At 46.2% G+C, this 25,617-nt stretch overlaps 1 protein-coding gene across 2 annotated transcripts in view; it reads right to left on the reverse strand.

Moving 5' to 3' along the window:
* Positions 1-25,617, reverse strand: part of SUGCT (succinyl-CoA:glutarate-CoA transferase) — a 558,844-nt gene that overhangs the window by 499,189 nt on the left and 34,038 nt on the right. For both annotated transcript variants that reach the window (XM_051978583.1, XM_051978590.1), the window contains exons 7-8: positions 15,668-15,759; positions 7,435-7,578 (exon numbers count right to left, since the gene is read on the reverse strand). In XM_051978583.1, coding sequence (XP_051834543.1) covers positions 7,435-7,578; positions 15,668-15,759 — 236 coding nt within the window. The remainder of the gene's footprint in view (positions 1-7,434; positions 7,579-15,667; positions 15,760-25,617) is intronic.

Raw genomic sequence — 25,617 nt, forward strand, 5'->3', positions numbered from 1 at the left:
CTCGATCCTAAAGCCTACATTGGTCCCTCTAGACTAGTCACCTCGCATCCCACTGCTCCCCCAAACTCTGTGCAATGATAATTTAGGGACACGTTGCCGATGCACACGCAGGAAGTGAGCCTCCATCAAAATGAAGGCATAGGTACGAACACAGATAAGTTAACGACCAAATAAGTAAAACTACAAAAAGGAATGATTTTTTAAAAAATTATTTGGGCCAGACCCATGGCTTTATGCAGTTAAGGAACTCTGGAGGAAGGGGAGAAAGACGCAACGCCCCTTCCCTACTCCCCAGAGTCCCTAACCCTGCCCAAGGCCCCTTAGCCGTGGTTGTCAAAGGGAGCGCTTGGCCCCGGGCCTTCTCGGCTTGGAAGCTAGCTCCCGGTCCACCGCATCATCCGCCCCTTCCCATGGTTGCTCTTCCCCACGATGATTTGCTAAGGCAAACAAACATCCATACGTGGGGCGCGAACACGAGCGTGGAGTTTTCTTCCTTAGAGAAACGCTGGGAAATTGCATCGGGCATCTTCCCCTCCCCCCCTTAAGATGCCGCACATAGCTTAGGCCGTTCGCTCCTTTGATAAGCACTTATTAAGCGCTTCCTGCACGCCAGACACTGTGTTGGGAAGGGAAGCAGCCAGAAGGAACCAAGGCTGCCCTCGAGGAGCTTACGTTCCACTCAGGACAAGGACGCAGTTAAGCCAATAGAAAGTATAGACGATGCTAACATACAGACAACGTTATCAAACGTCCTCCCTCCGGGCACTAACACCTGGGGACGGGGCCAGGGGAGGAGGGACCCAAGAGGCAGAGAGGGAGCCCGGCAAGGTGACAGAGCCATCACCGTGAGGAGGGCCAATGATCACCTGGGGAGTGGGGGGAGAGGCGCCAGAACAGGCTAGAACATCCTCTAGAGCGCGGGCATAAAAGGCTACTGAACTCCTTCCTGATGGCTGAAGTGAAGAAGGTCCCTCCGCACTGAAAGGCTGCGTTCGGGATCAGGGAAAGGATGTCTTCTTTAACCTTTTGTGCCCTGGACATTTCTGAAGCTGAAGAGACCCCGTTTATACGGCCTCGGCTCCGTTCTCCATATTCCGGGCTCATCTTAAGACAGCCAGAGATGTTCAGCATCGATTAAAAAAGTGCAAGAACTGGGCAAGCCCCGAGCAAATGGGAAGTTGGCCTGAGCCCTGTCGTGTCCGGGATCACCCGTCAGCTCCTCAACTTGGCTTTTAAAGCGCTTCCTCCTCTGACGCCCCCAAAGTCCCAGTGACTCGGGCCTCCTGGAGGCCTCCGAGCCTCCGCTAAAATCCCCCCTTCTCCATTAAGAAGCTTCCCTGCCCCTCTCATTGCCGGGGTCTTCCCTCTATTGACGGGCCCCAATTCGCCCAGGATGCAGCCGGCCTGCGCGTAGTTATCCGCATGTAGTCTCCCTGATTTGATTGTAAAGGGACTGGCTTTACCGATTCTTTTTTTATCTCCAATGCTCATCACAATTATCTAGCACATAGTAGGTGCTCAATAAATCCCTCTTGTTAAAAAAAACAAAACAAAACAAAGCAGACAAGCCCAGGGAAAAGATGATCCGATCACCAATTTTTATGAAATTTGATATCATCTAGAATGTTCCCCTTTTTATGTCCTCTCATTTCCTATGCAAAGATTGTAAGGTAGTTGTTAATAAATAATTCACAGATGGGATTTCCAAGTCACAGTGATCAATAATCCTGGAGAACAAATGAGGACCTACAAGATTAGTGACCAAAAAGGATCTCAAATTTTCTTTTTTTTCTAATTTAATTTTTCTGATTACATTTTAGGTTCTAAACTGTCTCCTTCTTCCCTCCTTCCCTCACCTTCTTACACTAGAAAAGACTCCCATTTGACAGATATATAGAAACAGACAGAGATATGGAAAACTGAACCATAAGCAGAAATTCTGCCTCCAGAGGCGGAGAGCTTCTTCCTTTGTCCTTTGTACTTGATTTAAGTATTTATAATACTCTGAATAACTGAATTATTGACCATTATTATTTGAACAATATTCTTATTTGTTTCCGTGTCTTTTCTAAAATCAACCTGGTCATCATTTCTTACAGCACAATAATATTCCATAACAATCACGTATCATAATTGATTCAGCCATTACCCAACGGATGGGCATCCCCTCAGTTTCCAGAAGAGAGCTGCTCTCAATATTGCAGAATCTTCCTTTTTCCTGATCTCCTTAGGAAACCGAACTAATAGAGTTATTACTAGATCAGGGGATTATGATTCTTTGGATATAATTCCAGATTGCTCTAAAGATTGATTGGATCCATTCACCGTTCTACCAACAGTGTATTAGTTTTTTGTTTCCCGACATCATTCAAATGTTCAAAAACAAAAAAGGTGGATGTTTCCAATGACAGGCCAGGGAGCGTGATTTTATTATCTGTTCAATTCCTCCTGATCATCCCCTGCAGAAGGAATGATTTGTGAGTCCTTTGAAGGAACGGGGAAAGATGATCCTGAAGGACCTGAGACTGTTTAGCCTGGAGAGAAGACTCAGGCTTGGTCCCATCTCTGCACGGTTAGGGTTCTGACATGGAAGCCATTCAGTGCTGAGCCATTTGCATCATCCCACAAAGCAGAGCCCAGGACAGCTGGAGAGCTGCAGAGATCAGCTTTCTGCTGATCAGAGCTTCCCCAAAGGGAAGGGGCTGCCCCGATCAGCAGCCCTGGAGTCTTCCGGAGGAAATCAGATTCCCACATGTCAGGGAAGCTACGGAAACCATCCCTGCTTGGGTGCAGGCTGGCCTTGCAACCAGGGGCTTCTAAATCTACGAGCAAAGGCACTATTTTGTGCCTCTCGAGACTGCTTATAAAACAAGCCCTAGACTAGAGAAGCCTCTTCTCTAGTGATCCATTTTGCATCATCTTCCATTTTCCACATGTATTTTTTCCCACTAATTTCAAATGAAAGTTCCAGTTACAAGATACGTAAGCATACAGCAGCTTGAGGAAAGGCCCCTTGATTTGGGGGGGAAGGGGGAAGAAACAGATATAAACATAGAGGAAGGTGAAGAAAAGACCAAGAAGAAATCCCACACTCAGGACTGGTGAAGACCAAGTGCCACGAAGGTGGAATCTGATTGGAGACGATCCCAGAGAGGAAACGATTGATAAGGTCTCGAGGAAATGAAAGGAGGAGGGTGGGATGGGGTCCTGCCCCCAGAAGCCCAGCCAGGAAGGCGCCATTAACCGGCGTGGGACAAGGCCACATCAAGGCTGCCGTGGGAGGCTGGCTGAGATGGGACATCCTGGAAAACTGCTGAGGTTAAGTGCAATGGGGGGTGGAGGCTGGGCAGTGAGCTCACGGGCGGCTCACCCCATCTATTGGTACTTGGGAAACTGTCCCTTTGCCTCAACCGTTGCAATAACCTATTTGATCTCCCCTCCAGCTTCTCCCTCTCCCATCAAATCACTATTCCTAAGGCAGAGCTCAGGAAATCCGGAACCTTCTAATGGCTCAATGACTAAATTAAAGTCACACTCATTCTTTCCGTATCAATAGTTTTTCACACTCTGTCTCGGTCTCCTTTTATTACTCCCCCTCACGCGTTCTGCATTTCCTCCATACTGCCCTATTTGTTACTGTCCCAGATGAGATTTATCTCCCACCTCCAGGGCTTTGCATCAGCTGTGCTCCTTGCCTAGCATGACCTTCCTCCTCACCTCAGACCCTGAATCCTACATTTGTTTCAAATTTCAGTTCACACGACCCATGCACCTCCTACACGAGTCTCTCCTGATCCCCCACCTATGAGGCTCCTGCCAAAAAGTCTACTTCATTTTTTCTTTTCTCTGTTTGCTGTTATCCCCGGGGGACTATAAGTGTCCTGAGGACAGTGATTCATTCGATTTTGTCTTATTCCTTTGATCCATAAAGTGACAGTGAGCCTAGGTCTACTTCACAGCCCGTAAGGTGCACAACTTTCCCAAGGGGCTTCTCTGGGCAGCAGCTGCCATGGAAACGTTCCTCTATTGACAGCTCAGTACTGGTAATGGTACTAACCTAACTGGACGTGGCAACCAAAGGCCCATGTGGACTACAGAATGTCAGGAAGTCTATCACTCACTAATTTCACTAAATGCATTGATTTATTCACTAACTTAATTATTCATATCTTAAATCCTAAGGTATTAGGGGTATAAGCAAGCTGGATATAGAACTGAAAAGGAAGAGCCTCATTGACCAAAGACCATCACATTGCGCCAACGCTCCAGAAACAGGACATTGGGAGTGGATGGAATAAACTGGGGGAAGACCCTCGTGAGAATGTGGCTTGAGATTTTGCAATAACAAGTTCAACTATAGCTAAAAACTGAAGGGGTTCGATTATCTTAGATAAACATTTCTCTCCTGCCTCCCCACCACCCTCACCTTTTCATTTTAGTACCTAATTTTAGTACCACATTTTCATCTAAGTACCTAAAAGGTAAAGTGTGTTCTGGGGTTGATATTTAGTCTCTGAGTAAATTAAAATTTACCAGTCAATGGAGAAAAGGGGAGAGGGGAGGGGAGTTTCTGCTAGGATCTATATAATCCCGTGTTTGCAGCTTGTGCTTTCCACTCCTCAACTGACACCTTGTTTGTTGGGAGTTGCCCTTTCTCAACAGATCATAATAAATCTTTTTTTTTTTAAAACTTATTTATCTTGAGAGTCTCTGCTTTTAATTTGGATACAGATCACTGTCCCACAAAGGGAGTTATTGTTTTATGCAGTAATCTGACCACATGTAAACCTTCTCTGCCACCAAAAAATAAAAATAAAAAAATTCAATTGAAAGGCAGGTGAAAGACTAATGGAATGTCTTGGTATGGTGTTTTTTTTTTTTTTTTAGGGGCAACCAGGTGGTGCAATAGATAGATCATGGAGGCCAAAGTCAGAAAGTCAAATCTCACTTCAGAATAACTGTGTGACTCTGGGTAAATCACTTAACTCCATTTGCCTCAGCTTCCTCATCTGTAAAAGGAGCTGGAGGAGGAAATGGCAACGACTCCAGTATCTCCACCAAGAAAACTCCAAAGTCTAAAGAGTTGGACACAACTGAAGAACAATATTTTAAAAAACATAAATGTAAAATATGTCACATTTTCTCATTGAGAAAAGAAAATGCAAACTCTTCTTAAGTGAATATAAGATACTAAACTATTTCAGAAAGCCTAAGAACTCCAGACAGTCCCTGCTAGGATGAAGAAAGACCGCGGCTCCTAAAACCTAGAAGGTCAATGGGATAAATACCCATGATTCTACTAGGCAGGAAGCCAACCCCAAGAGACTGTGATTCGTTGAAGTTCACACAGGTTCTGGACATCACACCTGGAATTCCAATCAGAGAGTCCAGGGTTCAAACCCCATCTTCATCCCTTACTACTTGGGTGACTCTGGGAAGCCCATAGACCTGGTTGGGCCTCAGTTACCTTCTCTGCTGGATTAGAGGTCACTTACTCTATGTTCGCTTCCAGTTCAAAAACTACATCCCCATGAGCTTTTGAGACTTGTAACTCAGAAAAAATTTGTATATGTATGTGTGTGTGTGTGTGTGTGTGTGTGTGTGTGTGTGTGTGTGTGTGTATCTTCATGTTTATTTTTCAGATGCAGATATCAGGTCTTCAATTCCTTTATAATTTCTTGGAAAGCTGCCTGAGGCCCCGAGTGCTAGAGCACATCTCAGAAGTAGGATTTGAATTCATCTTTATGATGCCAAGGTCAGTTTTGTACCACCTCCTGCTCACTGTATTCCCTCTGCCAGATCATTTCAGCATTGGGGGCTTCAGCTCAGGGAGGCCCCTGCAACTCCAGCCAACCAGAATTCTTCACTGCCTTGAAAGGAAAAGGAATTTGGGAATCTTTTTGGAATGGCTTTTCTGTTTAAGTTTAAAGCAAAAAAAATCATGGCTCTAAATCAGCAAGGGACCTCAATAAATCCTTACTGATAAGGAATTAGATAAGGTCTAGAGAATTTACATGACTTGTCTCAGATTAACAGAAGGAGCAAATGGCAGAGTCAGAATGGAACCCTCCTTCTCTGACTACACTAAGATTTATTCTTTAACTTACCTATTTCTTTCTTTTCTTTTCTTCTTTCCTTCCTTGCTTTGCTTTCATCCTTTTCTTCCTTTCTTCCTCTTCCTTTCTTTCTTCCTTTCATCCTTTTCTTCTTCCTTCCTGTGTTTCTTCCTTTCTTCTCTTCCTTCCTACCTTCCTTTCTTCCTTTCATCCTTTTCTTCCTTCCTTCCTTCCTTTCTTTTTTCCTTTCTTCTCTTCTTTCCTTCCTTCCTTCCTTCCTTTCTTCCTTTCTTTCTGTCTTCTTTCCTTCCTTTCTTCCTTTTCTTCCTTCCTTCCTCTTTCTTTCTTCCTTTCTTTTTTTTGTAGCACCACAACCTTCACAATTTTTCCCAATCATTGAAAGAAGGACATCAGAACTATGTTCCTAGGTTTACGATTTGCCCATGTTTGGCATTCAAGTAGGACATTCCAAGCCGGAGCCCCCAGAGCCCATAAAGCAGTTTTCCCACAGTAAAATGTCTCCTCTCACAAATTAAATTTTATTTTGCTCTCCCTTGGGAGGGTGGACCTGAAGCTCCCAGTGAAAACCACATGAAATAACCCTCTGAGCTGAGGGTTTTCAAAGTGCTTCTCAGAGGATCTACAACCAAGAAGTGCCAGAGGTCAGGGCTCAAATCAAGCCTTTCCGGAAATGAATGCTAGGGCCCTTCCATAGTCCCTCATTGTCCTTGTAGTGGCAGTGAAGGAAAAAGAGAAGAGCAAACATTAACTAAGCACCTGCTCCGTGTCAGGCCCTTCTAACATCTCACCCAGTCTTCACAAAAACCCTGGGAGCTAAGTGCTATATCTCCATTTTAAGATGAGAAACTGAGGCAGACTAATGCTTAGGGTCATGTGCCCGGGTAAATATCTGGGGCTGGATTTGAACACTCTCCCTGGCTCCAGGCCCAGAAGTCTATCCATAGAGCCACTTTGCTGCTGGTGTCCAGCTAATGGCGAGCTAACCCTTTTAAGTCCCCAGATGACCAAGAATTCAAGAAAAGCGATTGGTGACCGAGTCTCAAAAATGTAATAACTGTACCCCATCTCAGGAAGCAGAGAAAACTCAACCTGGTTAATTCGGGCCACATTATAGTACAACAAATACCTTGACAGTGAAAATCCACCTAATGGGCACAGCCCAATTGTTTCCATATCTCACTGTTGGAATACTCCCTTCAAGTCCTAGGCGATGGACTAAGTATTTCAATCAACAGTCAGTACAACAGCGTACATCCTTAGCGTCTGGGAAGATGAGATGGCTTGGTAAGGGGAAAGAGAGTCCGGCCACTCACGTTAGGCCATTCTGTGAAATGGAACACTGTTGTTCGGCTCTTACCTGAGATGACAGCAGGTTGCAGTCAATGTAGAGACCTCTCCCCGTTTTGTATCTTTGCAAGAGTCCCGCCATGATGGCGCCATAGGAATATAACCCGGTGGCGAGATCTGTCATGGCAACCCCCGGACGAACCGGCTCTCCATCCTGCAGAGGGGAGAGAAGGACAGAGTAGAGCTGAACATGTGCTTCATCACAGAAGTCTGAAATGGAAGCTTCAGAGTTGGAAGGGAATTTGAAAGTCCCCTTAAGTATATTCCAGGATTCTTTCAGAAACATTTTGCCTTGCTTATGCTGAAAAACACTCAATTGAACTACTACGTGACCCCAGGTCTTCCGGCCCAAAGCCAGCCTTTTTTCCTCTACAGCCCATGAGGCGTTCCCCCGATGAAAATCAGTAACTACCCATGATGGACGCCGTCTATTTTGTTTTTTTATTTCTCCCTGTTCCACCAGCTCCCCACCCCGTTTTAAAAAAAGAAAAAGAAAAGGAGAAAACTGTGAGAAAGTTATTTATAGTCAAGCAAAACAAACTCCCGAGTTGGTCATGTCCCAAAACCAGACATCTCAATCAGTCCGTGTGACAGGAGAGCGGAGTCACGTTCTATTCCCTCTGGAATCATGGGGGCCATTGTGTTGTTAGCACACCGATCAGAGTTCTGGTCCCTCAGAGTTGTCTGTCTTACAAGGATGTGGTTGTCGTACAAATTGTTTGCCCAGTTATGTTCGCCTCGCTTTACATCAGTTCACAGCCGTCTTCTGAGGTTTCTCTGACATCCCTTTCATCATTTCGTACAGCATAATTCCAGTTTGCATCCCATACTAGCTGCGTGGCCCTGGGCAAGTCAACTAACTGTCTCAGTTTCCCCATTTGTAAAATTCAACTGAAGAAGGAAATGCCAAATCAATTCAGTATCTTTGCCAAGAAAATCCCAAACAGGATCATGAAGAGTCAGAAATAATGACCGAACAACAATAAAAACGTTCACCTGCTATAATTTGTCCAGTCATACTTTAACTGATGGGCATCACCTCAGTTTCCAGTTCTTTGCTACCACAAAAAAAACTATAAATATGATTCTACAAATGGATCCTATTCCTCTTCCATTGATCTCTTTGGATAATAGTCCTAAAAGTACTCTGGTTGGGTCAAAGGATTTGTACAATTGGGGAACTTTGTTCCAAATTGCTTTGCTGGACCAATTCACAGCTCCAACAACAGTGTAGGTTCTCCATAAATGCTTATTCCTTAACCTTATTTTCCCTCTATTTTCCCAAAGCCCTTCCAATATTTATCCTTTTCCTTTTTTGTCAACTGTAGAACCTCGGAGTGATTTAATTTGGATTTCTCCAACCACTACCATATTATATTTTCATTCCCTATCATCACCCCAGAGGGTGCCTCTAAAGGGCAGTTAATAAAAATGACTAATAATAATAACTAACATTTATATAATACTTTAAAGTTGGCAAAGCACTTTTTATGTTAGCTCAGTGGATCTTCACAGCCTTGCAAGGTAGATGCTATTATTATCCCCATTTTGGCAGATAAGAAAACGGACTGAGAAGTTAACTAGCGTCTGAGGTAGGCCCTAACATCCAAACGCATCACTCTAGCTGTTGCACCATCAAGCTGCCTCGGCATTTATCAACTCCCTCTCTCATATCTCAGGATCCTCCCCAGGGCACTGAGGGTAGGCAAGCAGGGCATCCCCAGAAGTGATGAGCACACTCTGAGACAGCAGCTCCATATTCAGGTTCTGGTTCCCATCTAACCATTCTCACTCTCTTACAGGATCCCCCACTTCCTTCCAGACTCAATTTAAGGGTCATTTGTTCCAAAAGGCCTGGCTTGACTGCCTGCCCCAGCCATTAAAGTTAATTAATCCTCCCCTTGGAAATGACTTTGTATTCCCTTAAAAGTTCATTTTCAAGACACCTACCATTGCTCCTATTGGAATAGAAGCTCCTGAAGGGCAGGGACTGGCCCTTTCATCTTTGTATCTGGACTACGGTAAGCACTTAATAAATGCTTGTTGATGTTGGCCCTTTAGGTTACTCAGTGGACATTTCTTAGAACAGAGAGGAGCCGAAGGGAAGACCAAGGAAGCAAGAACCAGCCAAAGAGGAATGGGCTGGCTTCCCCCTTCCTGGAAGTGTCCAGGACAAGGCTGAACCACCACTTTGTCATGTATATCCCAGAGGGGATTTCTTTAGCCTTGAGGTGGACCATCTGGCCACCAGGGTCTTCTTCAGCTCTCCATTTCCATGACTCAGGGAAGACAAAGCAACCAGAACCTTGAGAACAATATACACAAGCCCGATAATGTCACAGAAAAGAACATCCAATACAACCCAGCTCTCCTTGTGACTATCAATCAGTCGATCAACAAGCATTTATTAAACACCTACTGTGTGCCAGGCACTGGAGATACAAAGAAAGGGAAAAACAGCTTCTGTTCTCAAGGATCTCATATTTGGTGGAGAGACCACCTGAAAACAATTAGGTAGAAACAAGCTACCCACAGAGTAAATTGGAGACAATCCCAGATGGAAGGCACCAGCGGGAAGGAAGGACTGAGATTGGATGGGATTTGAAGGTAGATACAGAGATGAGGTGAGAGATTGAATCTCTCAGTAGAGAAGTGGAGGACTATGGGTGTGAGTTGTGGTATACGCCACAGGTTTGATTTTTATCCCTAACAGTTTTTTTCTTTAAAATAACAGTTCCAATACCTATCCCTAGTAAATAAGGTATTTTTTAAATTAAAAATAAGTTTTTTCTTTTACTGGGGAAGATCCAATAGGCGTGATATCAAGAAACCAAATGACATCAATTTAAAAAAAAAAAAAACTTGGCAAGAGTAAGTTATATGTGTTTCCTCCCAGTGATGGGACTAAGCAGAAAATGTTCATGCTCTACATTGGTCACAAACTGAAAAGGTTCAAGGAGAAAGGGCAGAAATTGTGAGAATAAATGCCAAGATGTTCCACGGCACTTCTGCCCAAGCAGGGACTTCCCAGGTCTAAGCTGTGGTAGAACAGGACTGTACAAGGTCCTGGAAGGCAGGAAGCCAGGGGGTGCAGGGGACCCCGCGTCACTCTTCCGACGACCACTAGAGGGCAAGAACAAAATCCGTGTGAGGCTGTGGGATGTTCCCACATTACACTCCGGCTTGGAGAGAGCGGCTGTTGCCAAACCCATCAGCCCTCAAGTGGTAACAGCTCCCCACATCCACGCAGCCGCCCTCCCCCCTTCCGAAAAGCATAAACTCAAACTTTTTTCACCCCTTGATTCCAGGAATTGACTCCTTGGGAACTCACCAAGTTCTCAAAGCCGCCTAAGCAGTGGCTCTCTCAGAAATACCTTTGAACTCCTTCCCACGGGGGGAGAGGCCCCCATACCACCCAGCTAGACCGCCATCGGGCCTTCAAGCTGAGAGGAAACCTCTAGGAGCTGCTGGGGGAATAAGGGCTGGAGTCAGAACCAGAGGGCTAAGCTCCCATCTCCTATCTGCCTTCTTCCCCAGGGCCCATCAGTGCCCCCTCCCAGCCAGCTAGAGCCTAAGGCTCCCCACTGCAGCCTTGGGCAGTACCCACACTCGGATGCCCACAAAAGCTCAGCCCTTCCCTATGCCATTTTCCCAAGCTTAGCCCCCGTCCTGTTTGTGACCCACGCCGCTGTCTCCTGGGAAGGAGCCCTGGGTACCCGTCTGTTTAGAGGGTACCACGGTTCAGCTAGATGGTTCTGCTGGACCCAGAACTGAAACAGACCTTAGCACTTATCTCATCGGAACTTTTCATTTCACAGATAAGAAAACCAAGACCCCCAGAGGGGACGTGATTTGCCCAAACCCACACAGGGAGTTCCCAGTAGAGCCAGAATTCAAACATGGGACCCCTCCCATTGGCCCACACTTAGCACTGCAGCTTTCCCACTAGCCCCTTCTGATCCTCTTATTTAGAATAATGTAAACTCCATGAGGGGAGAGGCTGCTGAATTTTGCTTTATATGCTCCATGCACAGCACAGTCCCTGGCAGATAGTAGGGGCTTATTAAATGCTCGCTGAACTGAAAAACTCAAGGTTATCACATGAGAGAGCAGGCTTGCGATAATATACCCAAATGAGCCCCATTTAGCCCTTCCTGTGGTGGTTTTTATGACCCGGTGTTTGGAGATTCTGATCTAATCTGGCTGGAAGGAATGAAGGCCAGCTTTATCTGGCCGCCCTGAAAGGAGAATGTTCTCTCTCAAAACTTTTGCTTAGTTCTGCTCTTCTGCTGTTCAAACATTCTTATCAATGACTTGGAGAAAAGCATAAATGTCACACTCATAAAAACTGCCCAGAACAGATAAACATCCTGCCTCCCAGTGCCCACATCCAAAAAGGGTTTCACGAGCTGGACCCCGACAACAATTTATACCATAAAAACACTGTAAAAACAAACAGTCTCGGAAGACCCAAGACCTCTGACCCAGTGATCGACCGTGATTCCAGAGGAACGACACTCCCCAGCTCCCAGCTGAAGCCCTCAGAATACAGGCCCCGGTCTCTGGAAGTGGTCAGGGTGGCGAGTGGTTTTGCTTAAACATGCACGTTTGCTCCCAGGAGTTTCTTTTTTTTATTATTATTATTTCTCATGGCTTTAAAAAAGGAGCAAGAAGAGAAAATAAATGTATGTGAGTTGAAAAAAAAAAAAACTGAATTTAACTGAAGATAAAATTGAATAGCAATCTCTACAAAGGCCCCATTTGTCCAAGATGGGGATGGTGCAGCCATCACAAAAGGTCCCAAAGGCAGTAAGTGGCAGAGGCAGCCTTTGAACCCGGGTCTCTGCCTTGGGAGCCTGACCCCTTCCCCCTGTAGCACCCTGCAGAGCTGGCTTTGGAGCTGATCCCCCGGGAAGTGTCTTGTCTCTGGAGCATGTCCAGATCTAACATTGGTCCGACCATGATGGGTGAGGGTAGCCTCCCGTGACTGGTCACCTTTCCAAGTAAACATTTCTTTATAAGTTAATCCAGTTAAATGGACCTGGGACACTGGGGACCTCTCCCTCCACTTGCAACAGGAGGGACAAATTAGGCAAAAGTCTCATTCATCTCCAACCTCCTTACAGGGACCAGAGAACCTTGGGCAGGGGATGACCTGTACCCTCCCTGTCTTTGGGTAGTGGAGGCCAGAATAACAAGAATTAGCAGAATGATTAGAGAGAAGAGGTCTGGGCTGACTCCTCCCCTCGGTGCTCAAAGGCCCGAGTCCTCAGTGGCCCATCCCTCCATGGACAAGAAGCCAGGAAGATCTGAGTTCCCATGTGACCTCAGACGGTTCCTCTGTGGGGTCAAAACAGCATGAACTTGACAGGATGGCTGAGAGGATTCGGTGATGATATTTGTAAAGCTTTTAGCGCATAGTAGGCTCTACATAAATGCTGATTTCCTTCTCCTTTTCTCAAGCTTCGGCTGCCCCCTTTCAGGCTGCCCACGATGGGGGTAGGGTGAGGGAAAGGGAAGCGCCCACAGCCTGATCGTCCGAGCCCCTCCACCCCAACCCCTGGAGCTGGCACTTACTAGTCACCTACTTCCCTTAGGGTTCTGCAGCTCGTCTGCAGTTCAGAAAGTAACCGTCTGGGGCCTGATTCTGCCCGTCCCAGCACAGACCAGGAACATGAACCCGAGAATCAGTCTGGTCAACCTTCCCCTCCGGGAAACTCTAAAAAGGCTTGTTTATTGCTGTTTCCTGAATAAATACAGTAAATACACAGGACCGTGATGCTCTGGGCCCCAGCCTTGGGGCAGGTCCATCCCCAAACCCAACAGGAAGGAGACTTGTGTCTCCTCTTGTTGCCGGCTGCCAAGGCCAGGGCCTCCCCACTGGCCCTCAGGAGCCATTCCAAAGCTTCCTCCAACGGTCAAGGCGGCCTCTTTCAGGTCCAACCCAAATATCTTCTCTTTAATTTAAGCTTGTTTCCTCCTGCTCATTCTTCCTCCGACAAAAGGAATCTGCTCCACATTCTCCCTATAAAAATCCTTTTATACATTTAAAGATAGAAATCAAGTCATCTCTCGGGCTGCTCTGGGCTAAACAAATCCAGTCCCTCGGCCTTCCGGCAGAGCTGAGGCTCTTCCCCATGTCGGCGTCACAGACGCCGTGGATCTCTCTGCCGAGTCGTGTTATTAAGGGCATAAAATAAAGTCCGTCCACTTACAAAGGATTGTGATTATGTGGAAATACTATTGGGAAGATACTAAAAAAGCCCAGGTTAAGGCTTCAAGGGCTCCAGGCTTAAAGGGACTTTTTTCAGCCATCAGACAATTTCTATCGTTCTACTCGGGACCTTCTCTGATTTCTCCTTTTTGGAAATGTTATGATGTATCACCTGCTTGGCCAGGCAATGCCCCTGGCCCCAAAGGAGGTGGACAATGAGCTTGCCCCCCAAGGCTCCTAAAGGAGGTGGGCAATGAGCCTGCCCCCCAAGGCTCCTAAAGGAGGTGGGCAATGAGCCTGACCATCCTCCAGCCCCTAAAAGAGGTGAGCAATGAGCCTGCCCCGCCAAGGTTCCTAAAGGAGGTGAGCAATGAGCCTGTCCCTCTTCTAGCCCCTAAAGGAGGTGGGCAATGGCCCTGCCCCCCAAGACCCCTAAAGGAAATGGTCAATGAGTCTGGTCATCCTCCATCCCTAAAGGAGGTGGGCAATGGGCCTGCCCCCCAAGGCTCTTAAAGGAGGTGAGCAATGAGCCTGGCCCTCTTCCAGCCCCTAAAGGAGATGGTCAATGAGCCTGGCCATCTTCCAGCCCCTAAAGGAAGTGAGTAATGAGCCCCCCGCAGCCCCTAAAAGAGGTGAGAATGAGTCTGGCCATCCTCCAGTCCCTAAAGGAGGTGAGCAATGAGACTAATCTTGGAAGAAACTGGGGATTCGCGGAGGGGGGAGGTAGGGAGTGAAGAGTGAATTCTGCATCTAGGTATGGAAGGGTAGTCTGCGCAAAGGCAAAGAGACAGGAAGTAGTTTGTGGGGGCAAAGGGGGACAGCTTGCCAAGGCTGTCACCTACAAGGGATGATGGACGGGAATCCAGCTCAGGTCAGGCCCTGAGGGACTTTCTGAGCCAAACAAGTGACCCTAAAAATAATAGGCAGCTCCAAGCCCGCTTCCCCAAGTGGGACTTGATGACAACTGACCACAGTGACTCATGTTCTCTGCTTGGAGACTTGGGGAAGGTCCCATCACCCAACATGGCCCAATCCTCCATCAGCTTTCTGGCTCCCATTGCCGAGTGTGCAGTCCATTAGAACCCAGCCTGCCTGGCTGTAGTCTCCGGGGCATTCGGCCAAGCTACAAGCATCTGTTGCTCCCTGCTGATCCCCAGGACCCCCATGTTGAGCAGGCAAGCAAGCTCAGGGGGCCCTGCTGGGTGAATGGTCCCAGCTCTGGGAGTGGCCACAGGTGGGGGGCTCCTGCCTAAGGATTGAACTTGGCTAGGTTCATGTCTGCGTAAATCCAACTCCAGTGGGCCCGGAGAAGCCTGCCAAAAAACCTAGAACACCCTGATGTATAAAAGTGCCGAGGCAAATTCAAGCTTTTGTTCTGAAAGATGACAAAGGCAGAACCTTTCTCGCCCCCACCTCCAATCCCCTGTCCCTCCTGGCCAAGTCTGGGGTGGTAGCTTAAGTCCACAGTGGGTAACAAAATGCCTCCGCTACGTGGTTCAATGGGAGTAGGAGGGGGGCAGGGTAGGAGCTATTCCTCAGGAGTCTGGGGGCGCAGAACAGACAGCCTGTCCCAATGGGAGCAGCACTACTAAAAGTCATCTCAAGGGACAGAAAGGAACAAGCACTTAGTAAGCACCGAATGGCAGAGTTGGAAGAGACTGACTGAGGTCACCTAATCTAATCCATACTTAAATAAGAAATCCTTGTTAGAATATACACAAAATGTGCTTGGATATCTCCCACAAAGGGGAACCTACTACCTCGCAAGGCAGCCCATTTGACTTCTGGACAGCTGTCAGTCAACAAGCATTTATTAACTGCCTACTGTATGCCAGGCACTGTACTAAGTCCTAGAGATTCAAACAAAGGCAAAAATTAGTCCCTGCCCTCCAGGAGCTTCCATTCTAATGGTGCGGTCAGGAAAGGGAGGTTCTCTCTTACTGGTCTTCCACCTCCTCCATAAAGTTGCTTTAAGAAACATAAACTAAGTGTGGCTGGGCAAGGGTAGCAATAAGGAAGAAATAGTTACCTCTGGCCCTGTAATGTGCATGAGACCAGAAACAGCAGATGCGACAGCATCATAACCAGCTCTGTGACTCATTGGGCCCGTCTGACCATAACCTGAAACAGAAAGGAGGTGTGTTAGAACTCCAGGCTCAGGCCCAGACGCTATGCCCACCGAGAGGGCGACCCCCCCGGGACACATGCACCCAAGAATCTCAGCTTATATTGCTGGTATCAGGATCCCCGTCCCGAGGGTCGCAGGTGACAGACCTAGGGCTAGACAGGATTTGGGAGATCAGGTGGTCCAAGTGCTCCATTTTATAAGTGAGGAAATGAAGTCTCATTTTCCCAAGTCCACACCCAGGTAGTAAGTGCCAAGTTGGGACACAAACCCAACTCCCCAGAGCCCGTTCAGCTGCATCATACTGGAACATAAAAATACTTCCCCAAAAATCATTATATTTGCAAAACTGAATATTGAATATTGTTTCTGAGGGCACAAGTCTAATTATCACTGGTAGAATCCGTCCAGGTGGGATTTTGAGGCCATCTAGGAGAACCACTCACTCCTTAGAGTTAGGCTCAGCTGAGCAGAGAGAGCGATACTATTCCTCTCCAAGTTCCTCAGAGGAAAATTTCGCCAAACATGAGGAGAGACAACTTAAGATGCAGGAAGTCCGCTCTCCTTCTTTCTGGATTAGATGTGCCCAGAGACATCCCTTGAGCTCCTCCCCAGGGACTTTCCTTAAGCTCCATCCCCAGTAACTTCCCTTGAGCTTCATCCTACTGACTTCTCTTGAGCTCCATCCCCAGTGACTTCCCTTGAGCTCCATCCTACTGACTTCCCTTGAGCTCCATCCCCAGTGACTTCCCTTGAGTTCCAACCCCAGTGACTTCCCTTGAGCTCCATCCCCAGTGACTCCCTTGAGCTCCATCCTACTGACTTCTCTTGAGCTCCATCCCCAGTGACTTCCCTTGAGTTCCATCCCCAGTGACTTCCCTTGAGCTCCATCCCCAGTGACTTCCCTTGAGCTCCATACCCAGTGACTTCCCTTGAGCTCCATCCTACTGACTTACCTTGAGCTCCATCCCCAGTGACTTCCCTTGAGCTCCAGCCCCATTGACTTCCCTTGAGCTCCATCCCCAGTGACTTCCCTTGAGCTTCATCCCCATTGACTTCCCTTGAGCTCCATCCCCAGTGACTTCCCTTGAGTTCCTCCCCAGTGACTTCCCTTGAGCTCCATCCCCAGTGACTTCCCTTGAGCTCCATCCCCAGTGACTTCCCTTGAGCTCCTCCCCAGTGACTTCCCTTGAGCTCCTCCCCATTGACTTCCCTTGAGCTCCATCCCCAGTGACTTCCCTTGAGCTCCATCCCCAGTGACTTCCCTTGAGCTTCATCCCCAGTGACTTCCCTTGAGCTCCTCCCCAGTGACTTCCCTTGAGCTCCATCCCCAGTGACTTCCCTTGAGCTCCTCCCCAGTGACTTCCCTTGAGCTCCTCCCCATTGACTTCCCTTGAGCTCCATCCCCAGTGACTTCCCTTGAGCTCCATCCCCAGTGACTTCCTTGAGCTTCATCCCCAGTGACTTCCCTTGAGCTCCTCCCCAGTGACTTCCCTTGAGCTCCATCCCCAGTGACTTCCCTTGAGCTCCTCCCCAGTGACTTCCCTTGAGCTCCATCCCCAGTGACTTCCTTGAGCTCCATCCCCAGTGACTTCCCTTGAGCTTCATCCCCAGTGACTTCCCTTGAGCTCCTCCCCATTGACTTCCCTTGAGCTCCTCCCCAGTGACTTCCCTTGAGCTCCTCCCCAGTGACTTCCCTTGAGCTCCATCCCCAGTGACTTCCCTTGAGCTCCTCCCCAGTGACTTCCCTTGAGCTCCATCCCCAGTGACTTCCCTTGAGCTCCATCCCCAGTGACTTCCCTTGAGCTTCATCCCCAGTGACTTCCCTTGAGCTCCTCCCCATTGACTTCCCTTGAGCTCCTCCCCAGTGACTTCCCTTGAGCTCCTCCCCAGTGACTTCCCTTGAGCTCCATCCCCAGTGACTTCCCTTGAGCTCCATCCCCAGTGACTTCCCTTGAGCTCCTCCCCAGTGACTTCCCTTGAGCTCTATCCCCAGTGACTTCCCTTGAGCTTCATCCCCAGTGACTTCCCTTGAGTTCCTCCCCAGTGACTTCCCTTGAGCTCCTCCCCAGTGACTTCTCTTGAGCTTCATCCCCAGTGACTTCTCTTGAGCTCCATCCTAGTGACTTCCCTTGAGCTCCATCCCCAGTGACTTCCCTTGAGCTCCTCCCCAGTGACTTCCTTGAGTTCCTTTTCTATCTCTGTGACTTCCCAGAAAAACACAGTTCTCTGGCCACAATTCCTCCATGTGTTGGCTTATCTCATTAAGAGAATAAGCTCTTTAAGAACAGACCACCTGGCTTTTTTGTGTTCTATTAATAGCGCTTAGCGAAGTGTCTGGCCCAAAGTTGATATTTAATCAGTGATTTTTTTCCAGTCACTTATTAATTCATTTATTCACATATCAATTCATTTATTAATTCATGACCCTATTCTTACCCTAGATTATATTTTAATACTTTCTGGCTGTACAAACATAATTTTTTCATACCGATCTGTGCTTTAATTGGTGTGGATTAAATGATTTGACCAAGATCCCACGGCTAGAATGTGCCAAAGGTAACATTTGAATCCAAGTCCAGCAGACTTGGATAGAGACCAGCTCTCTTCCATGTTTCCCTAACATATCCGCACACTTACAATTACACACACACACACACACACACACACACACACACACACTCATTCATTCATTCATATAGTGATAAATATATCCAGAATTCATTTAGAAACAATATTACATCAAAATTTTTCCAATTTCCCAATGAGTTTCTTGCTTTACCACAGGAGATCTTAAGCTTCCTTGGGTCATGGACCCCTTTGGCAGCCATCTGGCAAAACCTATGGACTTCTCAGAATTCTATTTTTAAATGCATAAAGTCCATAGGGTGACAAAGGAAACTAATCACATTGAAATAAGATCATCAACAAAAAGTTTTAGGTTCACAGAGCTCAGAATTATATCACTTTACAAAAATAAAATACAATTAAGGAAAATCTTAAAATGACTCAGTTCAGAAGCAATCTCTGACTCAGAGACCAAGTCATCCCCCCGGGGGAGTTTGCTGGCCGATTTCCACATAAAAGCTGAGAAAGAAAGCAACAAAGAAAAATAACAAAGCATCCCTTTAGAAAAGCTCAGAACATTCTGGAAGAGGTGATGGTCAGAGCAGAGGGAAGGCAAGAAAGCATGGGTCTTGAACAGTGAAACAGAGGAAGTCTGGACTCCCAGGGCAGTGTGGGCAGGTGGGAGCTCCCGAGGGAACCCCTGAGCTCCAGGATCTCTGCTCTACCACACGGAGACCACATGGAGACTCCATGCAGCCACCAACATGTGATGTCCAACAAGGAGCCGAGAGGGGGCTGCTCCATCAGGCTGGGAAGTTCTGCCCAGCACCCAACTGATGCTTCTCTGGGACAGGTGATCCCCAAGAGGAGTGAAATCTTCAGAAGCCCTGCAGGGGACAAATCGGGGCATTCCAGGCTTCTGGCCACAAGCCCAGACACCTCCCCTGAGAGAAGTCCAGGTCTTCCCCTAATGAAAATGGGGGTGGGGAGGGAAAAGACACCCAAAGGTCCTGATTTCTATAGATCATAGCTCTTCCGCTTTTAAACAGCAATAAGGGTCTAGACAGGGGTCCTCAAACTTTTTAAATAGGGGACAACTTCACTGTCCCTCAGACTGTTGGAGGGCCGGACTGTAGGAAAAACAAAAACTTTGTTTTGTGGGCCTTTAAATAAAGAAACTTCCTAGCCCTGGGGGAGGGGGATAATCGTCCTCAGCTGCCGCATCTGGCCCATAGTTTGAGGACCAGAGAACATCAAGAATGACTGAAGGTAATTAATTCATATGGAGATACTTTAAAACTATGGGAAGAGTTTACCTTAGCTTTCTTATCATGTTATAATGATAAGAGGCAGTGTAGTACAATGAGGAAAGCGCTCCATTTATTTTCAGAAGGGCCCTGGGTTAAAATCCTGCCTCTAGCAGGTGAGAGCTCTGTGACCTAGGCAGGTCACCATAACACTTCCAGGAACAATGCCACAGGCTTTCTCTCCCCTCCTGCTGGTTTCTGAGCCACAGCCTAGTGACTGGTGCTTTAGAATCTCAGAGGATGGGAGACCACAGGTCCCACCCCCCAACCATCATGGCTTCTCAGGTGAGAGAGAAGCTAAGCATCAAGGGAAGAGGTCAACTCAGAAGAACTGTCAGAAACAAGGGATGGAACAATGTCTGCAATCACTGGCAAGCCTTTCAGCAAGGACAAAGAGGTTTTTCTGAAAAGCTTTGGTGCTCGTGGAGTCAAAAAGTTAGCAAGGCAAAAATGGAAACTGCCTCTAGTCTGTAGAGCCTAGACAACTATCTTGTTTACAGTCAGAGGCCATGGTGGAGGCTCTAGAAAAACAATCCACCACCACTACTTATCTCTGGTAGGATGGTTTGTTGAACTCTCTTATTGGCAGCTAGATGGAAATGATGGATACCTGCTCAGATTATTGAATACACATGATCAGTCATTTTTTGGGGCTGTCCAAAGCATCTCAGAAATAGCTTTCTTGGGAATGGGTCCCACATGTGCAAAAATGTCTGTGGCAGCCCCTTTTTGTAATGGCAAGAAACTGGAAACTGAGTGGCTGCCCATCAGTGGGAGAATGGCTGAATAAGTTGTGGTATATGAATGTGATGGAATATTATTGTTCTGTAAGAAATGATCAGGAGGATGAGTTCAGGGAGGCCTGGAGAGACTTACATGAACTGATGCTGAGGGAAATGAGCAGAACCAGGAGATCATTGTACATGGCAACAACAAGACTATACAATGTTCTGATGGATGAGGCTCTTACCAACAATGAGATGATCTGAACCAGTTCCAATTGTTCAGTAAAGAAGAGAATCAGCTACATCCAGAGAGAGAACTATGGGAAATGAGTGTGGACCACAAAATAGCATTTCCACTCTTTCTATTATTGTTTGCTTGCATTTTTGTTTTCCTTCTCAGGTTTTTTCTTTCTTTTCTAGATCTGATTTTCCTTGTGCAGCAAGACAACTATAAATATGTATACATATATTGGATTGGATATATGTAATATGCATGGGACTACCTGCCATCTAGGGGAGGACTTGGGGGGAAGGAGGGGAAAAGTTGAAACAGAAGGTTTTGCAAGGGTCAGTGTTGAAAAATTATCCATGCATATGTTTTGTAAATAAAAAAATTGTTAAAAAGAAATAGCCTTCTTGTTTCCCAGATGGACAGTGGACTAAACCCAGAGGGAGCACCTTTCCTCCCTAGAACTTCAGCCACAGAGACTCCAAGGGTAAACAAACACCAAATAGTCTTTCTCAGCCCTTCCAAGTTCAGGTGTAGTAATACAGAACTGGGATTCTGTGTGAGGGCTATGACTGACCCATAATATCATTTAGCCCAGGGCCAATTGTGGGCACAGTAATCACCAGCAGAGAAGAAGGATAGGTCTATTCTATTTATGACCAGACTTGACTTATTTATTATACTTTAAAGGAAACTGGAAGTGCAGTCAGATGATAATACTCACTGATGAACATTTTAATTACTGCATCTTCTAAAAATGCTCCTGTTTTATTTGTGGTTCATGTTAATCTGCTGTTTTGGTAGCATGGATTATGGGAACATTTTTGTGTTCGCTATACCCAGTTTTATTGTCTTCATGTGTGCTGATATTTAGGCATACTTATTAATATGAATATAATACATAATAATTGATAATAATATTAATATGAAATATGATTTTTTAAAAGTCGAAAGCAAAGTTACTTATCAGAGTGGACAAGGTGCTGAATTTAAATTAAGATGACGTAGATTTAAATCTTGCTTCACACTTACCAGAAAGGAGTATACATACTTCTCAGGTAAGTATAGCACCTTTACAAAAAAGCGACTACATATTAGGATGTAGCAACTTCACAAACATATGCAGATTAGCAGAAATATTAAACCATAATCCAATTAAAATTATACTGGATAAAGGACCACTGAAGAAAGGATTAGGAATTCATTGGACTGGAGAGTTTTTAGGATCCATTGAAGCTTTAAATTCATGGTTCTATGTGACTACTTGTGTTTTTCTGTTAGGTTTACATAGAACCCATTTGTGGTATTCCTTCAGCCTGACTTTATACTCATCAGTTGGGTCCCCAAGGTTCTAAGGTACTGTGTTGATCCAAACTCCTACCACTATAAGTCTCCAATCTCCACTGCTGGGATTCCCGTTTATAATCAAGTAGACAAAGTTAGATATTAGCAAAAATATATTAAGTGCAGCGCCCATAAACCGGGGCACAATTCCCCACAAATGCACACACAGTCCATGAGGAAAGTAGGTACAAACTTAGGCGACAAAGATGGTAAGGAACACATGTGACTCGGGCTACCCACTCCACTGGCCCTTCAGGATCTCAAAGTCCTTTCTCCCCGGGGGAGTTTTAGCTGCATCTCAGCTCTTGAATATCAAGGCCAGCCTTCTCTCCAGCTCTCTTCTTGCCAGGGGTCACATTTCTTAAAGATGTTTATAGCCTTGAATGATTGTCTCTCTCCGTGTGTTTCTGTCTTTTTAGAATATATGGCTCTGCTCCCTCAATTGGGCCTCAGACCCCCTTGACCTTGACTTCAAATGAGTGAATCACTCTGCTGTAGACGCCAAGGCCAGTGGTGAGTGGGAAGAGAAACTCCTCTCCTCCCCCTAAGAAGGGGACTATTCATGTCTACACCGTCTCCAATTTCCAAACTTCTGGCTGAGCTCGGGAGTTATCTATTTAAACTTCCCAGGAATATTATCAATTTTCGGCCCACCCAAAGAGATGCACTTTCTGACTCCATAAAGAGAGAATGAAGTTGCTGCTCTTTAAAGGTGGCTAACGGCTTTTACTACACCAACATCTCAGATCTGTGACCATATCCTGTATGAGCTGGGAAGGGAAGATAGCGAAGGGGATTGAGAGAGATTTTGTGTATTTCAGCCCTGAAAGTATATGGCAGCAAATTGTGCAAATGATTCTAAAGTTTCTGACCAAAGGGAAGAATAGGGAACTCTCTGATCTCAGATTTTTTGCACATCAATCAATCAGTAAACATTTATCAGTTGCCTAATACGTGTCGGGGCCTGTGCTCAGCACTAGGGATAAGGGGATGGGGATGCTAGACGTGGAAGTCTGTCAGTTAGAACAGAAACTCCCCAGAGCCCCCTCCTTGACTCCACTGAAGAATTTTGCCCTTTCCATGAGCTAAAAGGAGTAATGATCTTCACTCACCGGCTTGCTCCTCCCATCTCTGGCTGGAGAGAGTGAGAGAAGTAGGAAGAGGAGTGAGCAGGGCCCTGAATAATATATGGATGGCTCCTGGTCCCAGGAATGGACATGAAGTGTCACAATCGAAGCTTGGACTTGAGCCCAGATTGATCAAAGCTGACTAGGCAAGAGACAGGAGCCAGGGATCTTCATTCTAACCCCACTCCATTCCCCTGAACCTGAGGACTCCCAAGGAGACATTTTGTCTTTCATGTTTACAAGTTTATTTTTATTTCCCCCCTGAGGCAATTGGGATTAAGTGACTTGCCCAGGGTCCCACAGCTAGGAAGTGTTAAGTGTCTAGGGCAGATTGGAACTTAGGTCCTCCTGACTTCAGGGCTGGTGCTCTAGCCACTGCACCACCTAGCTGCCTCTTACTTATTTTTCTTAAGCTAGAAAATGTGATAAAGCTCTTGATCCGTGACAGCACCAGACTATATACTATTGATTGCTTGAATGGAGTAGGGGAAGGGGTGGATGGGAGACGGTCCAGGAAGGGAGGGAGATTGGAAACCCCTGGACCTCCCAGAGCAAGATTTCTAATCAGGGACTCAGAGCTAAAAACAGGAAATACTGATTTATTTTTTTAAAAGCTTCCCAAAGAACGGAGCATGGACCACAGCATAGCTTTTCACTCTTTCTGTTGTTGTTTGCATTTTGTTTTTTTTCTCAGTTTCTTTTTTTCCTTCTTGATCCAATTTTTCTTGTGCAGTAAGATAACCGTATAAATATATATATAGGATTTAACATAGATTGTAACATGTTTAACATGTATGGGACTACCTGCCATCTGGGGGAGGAGGTGGGGGAAGGAGGGGAAAAGTTGGGACAAAAGTGTTTGCAAGGGTCAATGTTGAAAAATTACCCATGCATATGTTTTAGAAATAAAAAAAACTTTAATTAAAATAAAATACAGGATGAATACAGAGAGGCTTGGAGAGACCTACATGGACTGATGCTAAGTGAGATGAGCAGAACCAGGAGATCATTATACACTTCGACAACGATATTGTATGAGGATGTATTCTGATGGAAGTGGATTTCTCTGACAAAGAGACTTAACTGAGTTTCATTGGAGAAATGATGGACAGAAACAGCTACACCCAAAGAAGGAATACTGGGAAATGAATGTGAACTATTTGCATTTTTGACTTTCTTCCCGAGTTATTTTTACCTTCTGAATCAAATTCTCCCTGTGCAACAGGAGAACTGTTCGGTTCTGCAAATATGTATTGTATCTAGGATATACTGCAACATATTTAACATATATAGGACTGCTTGCCATCCTGGGGGGGGGGGGGGAGGAGGGAGGGAGGGGAAAAAACGAAACATAAGTGATTGCAAGGGATAATGTCGTGTAAAAATTATCCTGGCATGGATTCTGTCAATACAAAGTTATTATTAAATAAAATAAAATTTAAAAAAAATTAAAATAAAATAAAAAGCTTCCCAAAGCATAAAGAGCAGAAACAAGCATTTATTACATACCTACTATGTGCCATGCATTGTGCTAAGCTCTTTACAAATATAATCTCATTTGGGTGAGATAAGGGTTATTAGTATCCACATTTACAACTGAGGAAACTGAGGCACACGGAGACCCGAGGTCCACAGATAGTAAGTATGAGGTGAAATTTGAAGTCCGGTCCTCCTGGGTCCAAGTTCAGTATTCTATCCACTTCCCCCATCTTGCTGCCTCTAAAATGTTACTTCGGGGACCCAAAAATAAGTCAGGAGCAGTAGAGGAGGCTAAGTGGGAGTGGTCGGGCAGCAGCCATTAATCCTTAACATGGCTGGGTTTGAAAGGAAACTCTATGGAATGAGACACTGAGAAGGTGACCAGAGAGGCAGACATGCCCAAAGGAGAGAGACCCAGCTCCCTGACCACCAGGCTCACTCAGAAAAGAGGGCTCAAGGCCAGTGTGACCAAATCAAGTGGGAGCGACCGGGGGAGTCAGTGATCCGAGCCCGAGAGGAGAAGCACCCAAACACTTTAACATGTAATAACAAGTAATTCTGGGATTCAACCAGCCCGGGGAAGGCAAGCTGAATCAAAGAGACCCATTCAATGAAAACAAATCACAGAGCTGGCCTTCAAGGCTTTCTCCATTACAAGAGACCCGTGTGACAGCAGCTGCAGCTGACGTGAGCCCTCCACCAAAGGTCCGTTTCTTCTCCTGGATGGTGACAGGCTCCCCACGCGGAGATCAGGGAACAGCCATGTCTGGAGGGCCTGGCCATCCAGCAGCAAACCCCAAATGTAAATGACAGAAACATAAAATACATTCTAGGGGTAGAAAAGAAAACAAAAAGCCGGGCCAGACTCACACCATTCCCACACTGGATAGCTACATTCCCACACTGCAAATAGCCCCACGTCAGCTGGGGAAATGACATTTGGGGTAAAGAACAGAAAAAAAAGGCTTGGATCAGACCTCGCTGCAATTAGGGAAGAAAAACATCATCTCCAATTCAATCCAGATAAATGGAGATCCCCGAGGAGTGACAAAGAAACAAGAAACACCTTTAGCTT

This window comes from Antechinus flavipes, chromosome 1 (assembly GCF_016432865.1).
Source record: "Antechinus flavipes isolate AdamAnt ecotype Samford, QLD, Australia chromosome 1, AdamAnt_v2, whole genome shotgun sequence".
Lineage (NCBI taxonomy): Eukaryota > Metazoa > Chordata > Mammalia > Dasyuromorphia > Dasyuridae > Antechinus > Antechinus flavipes.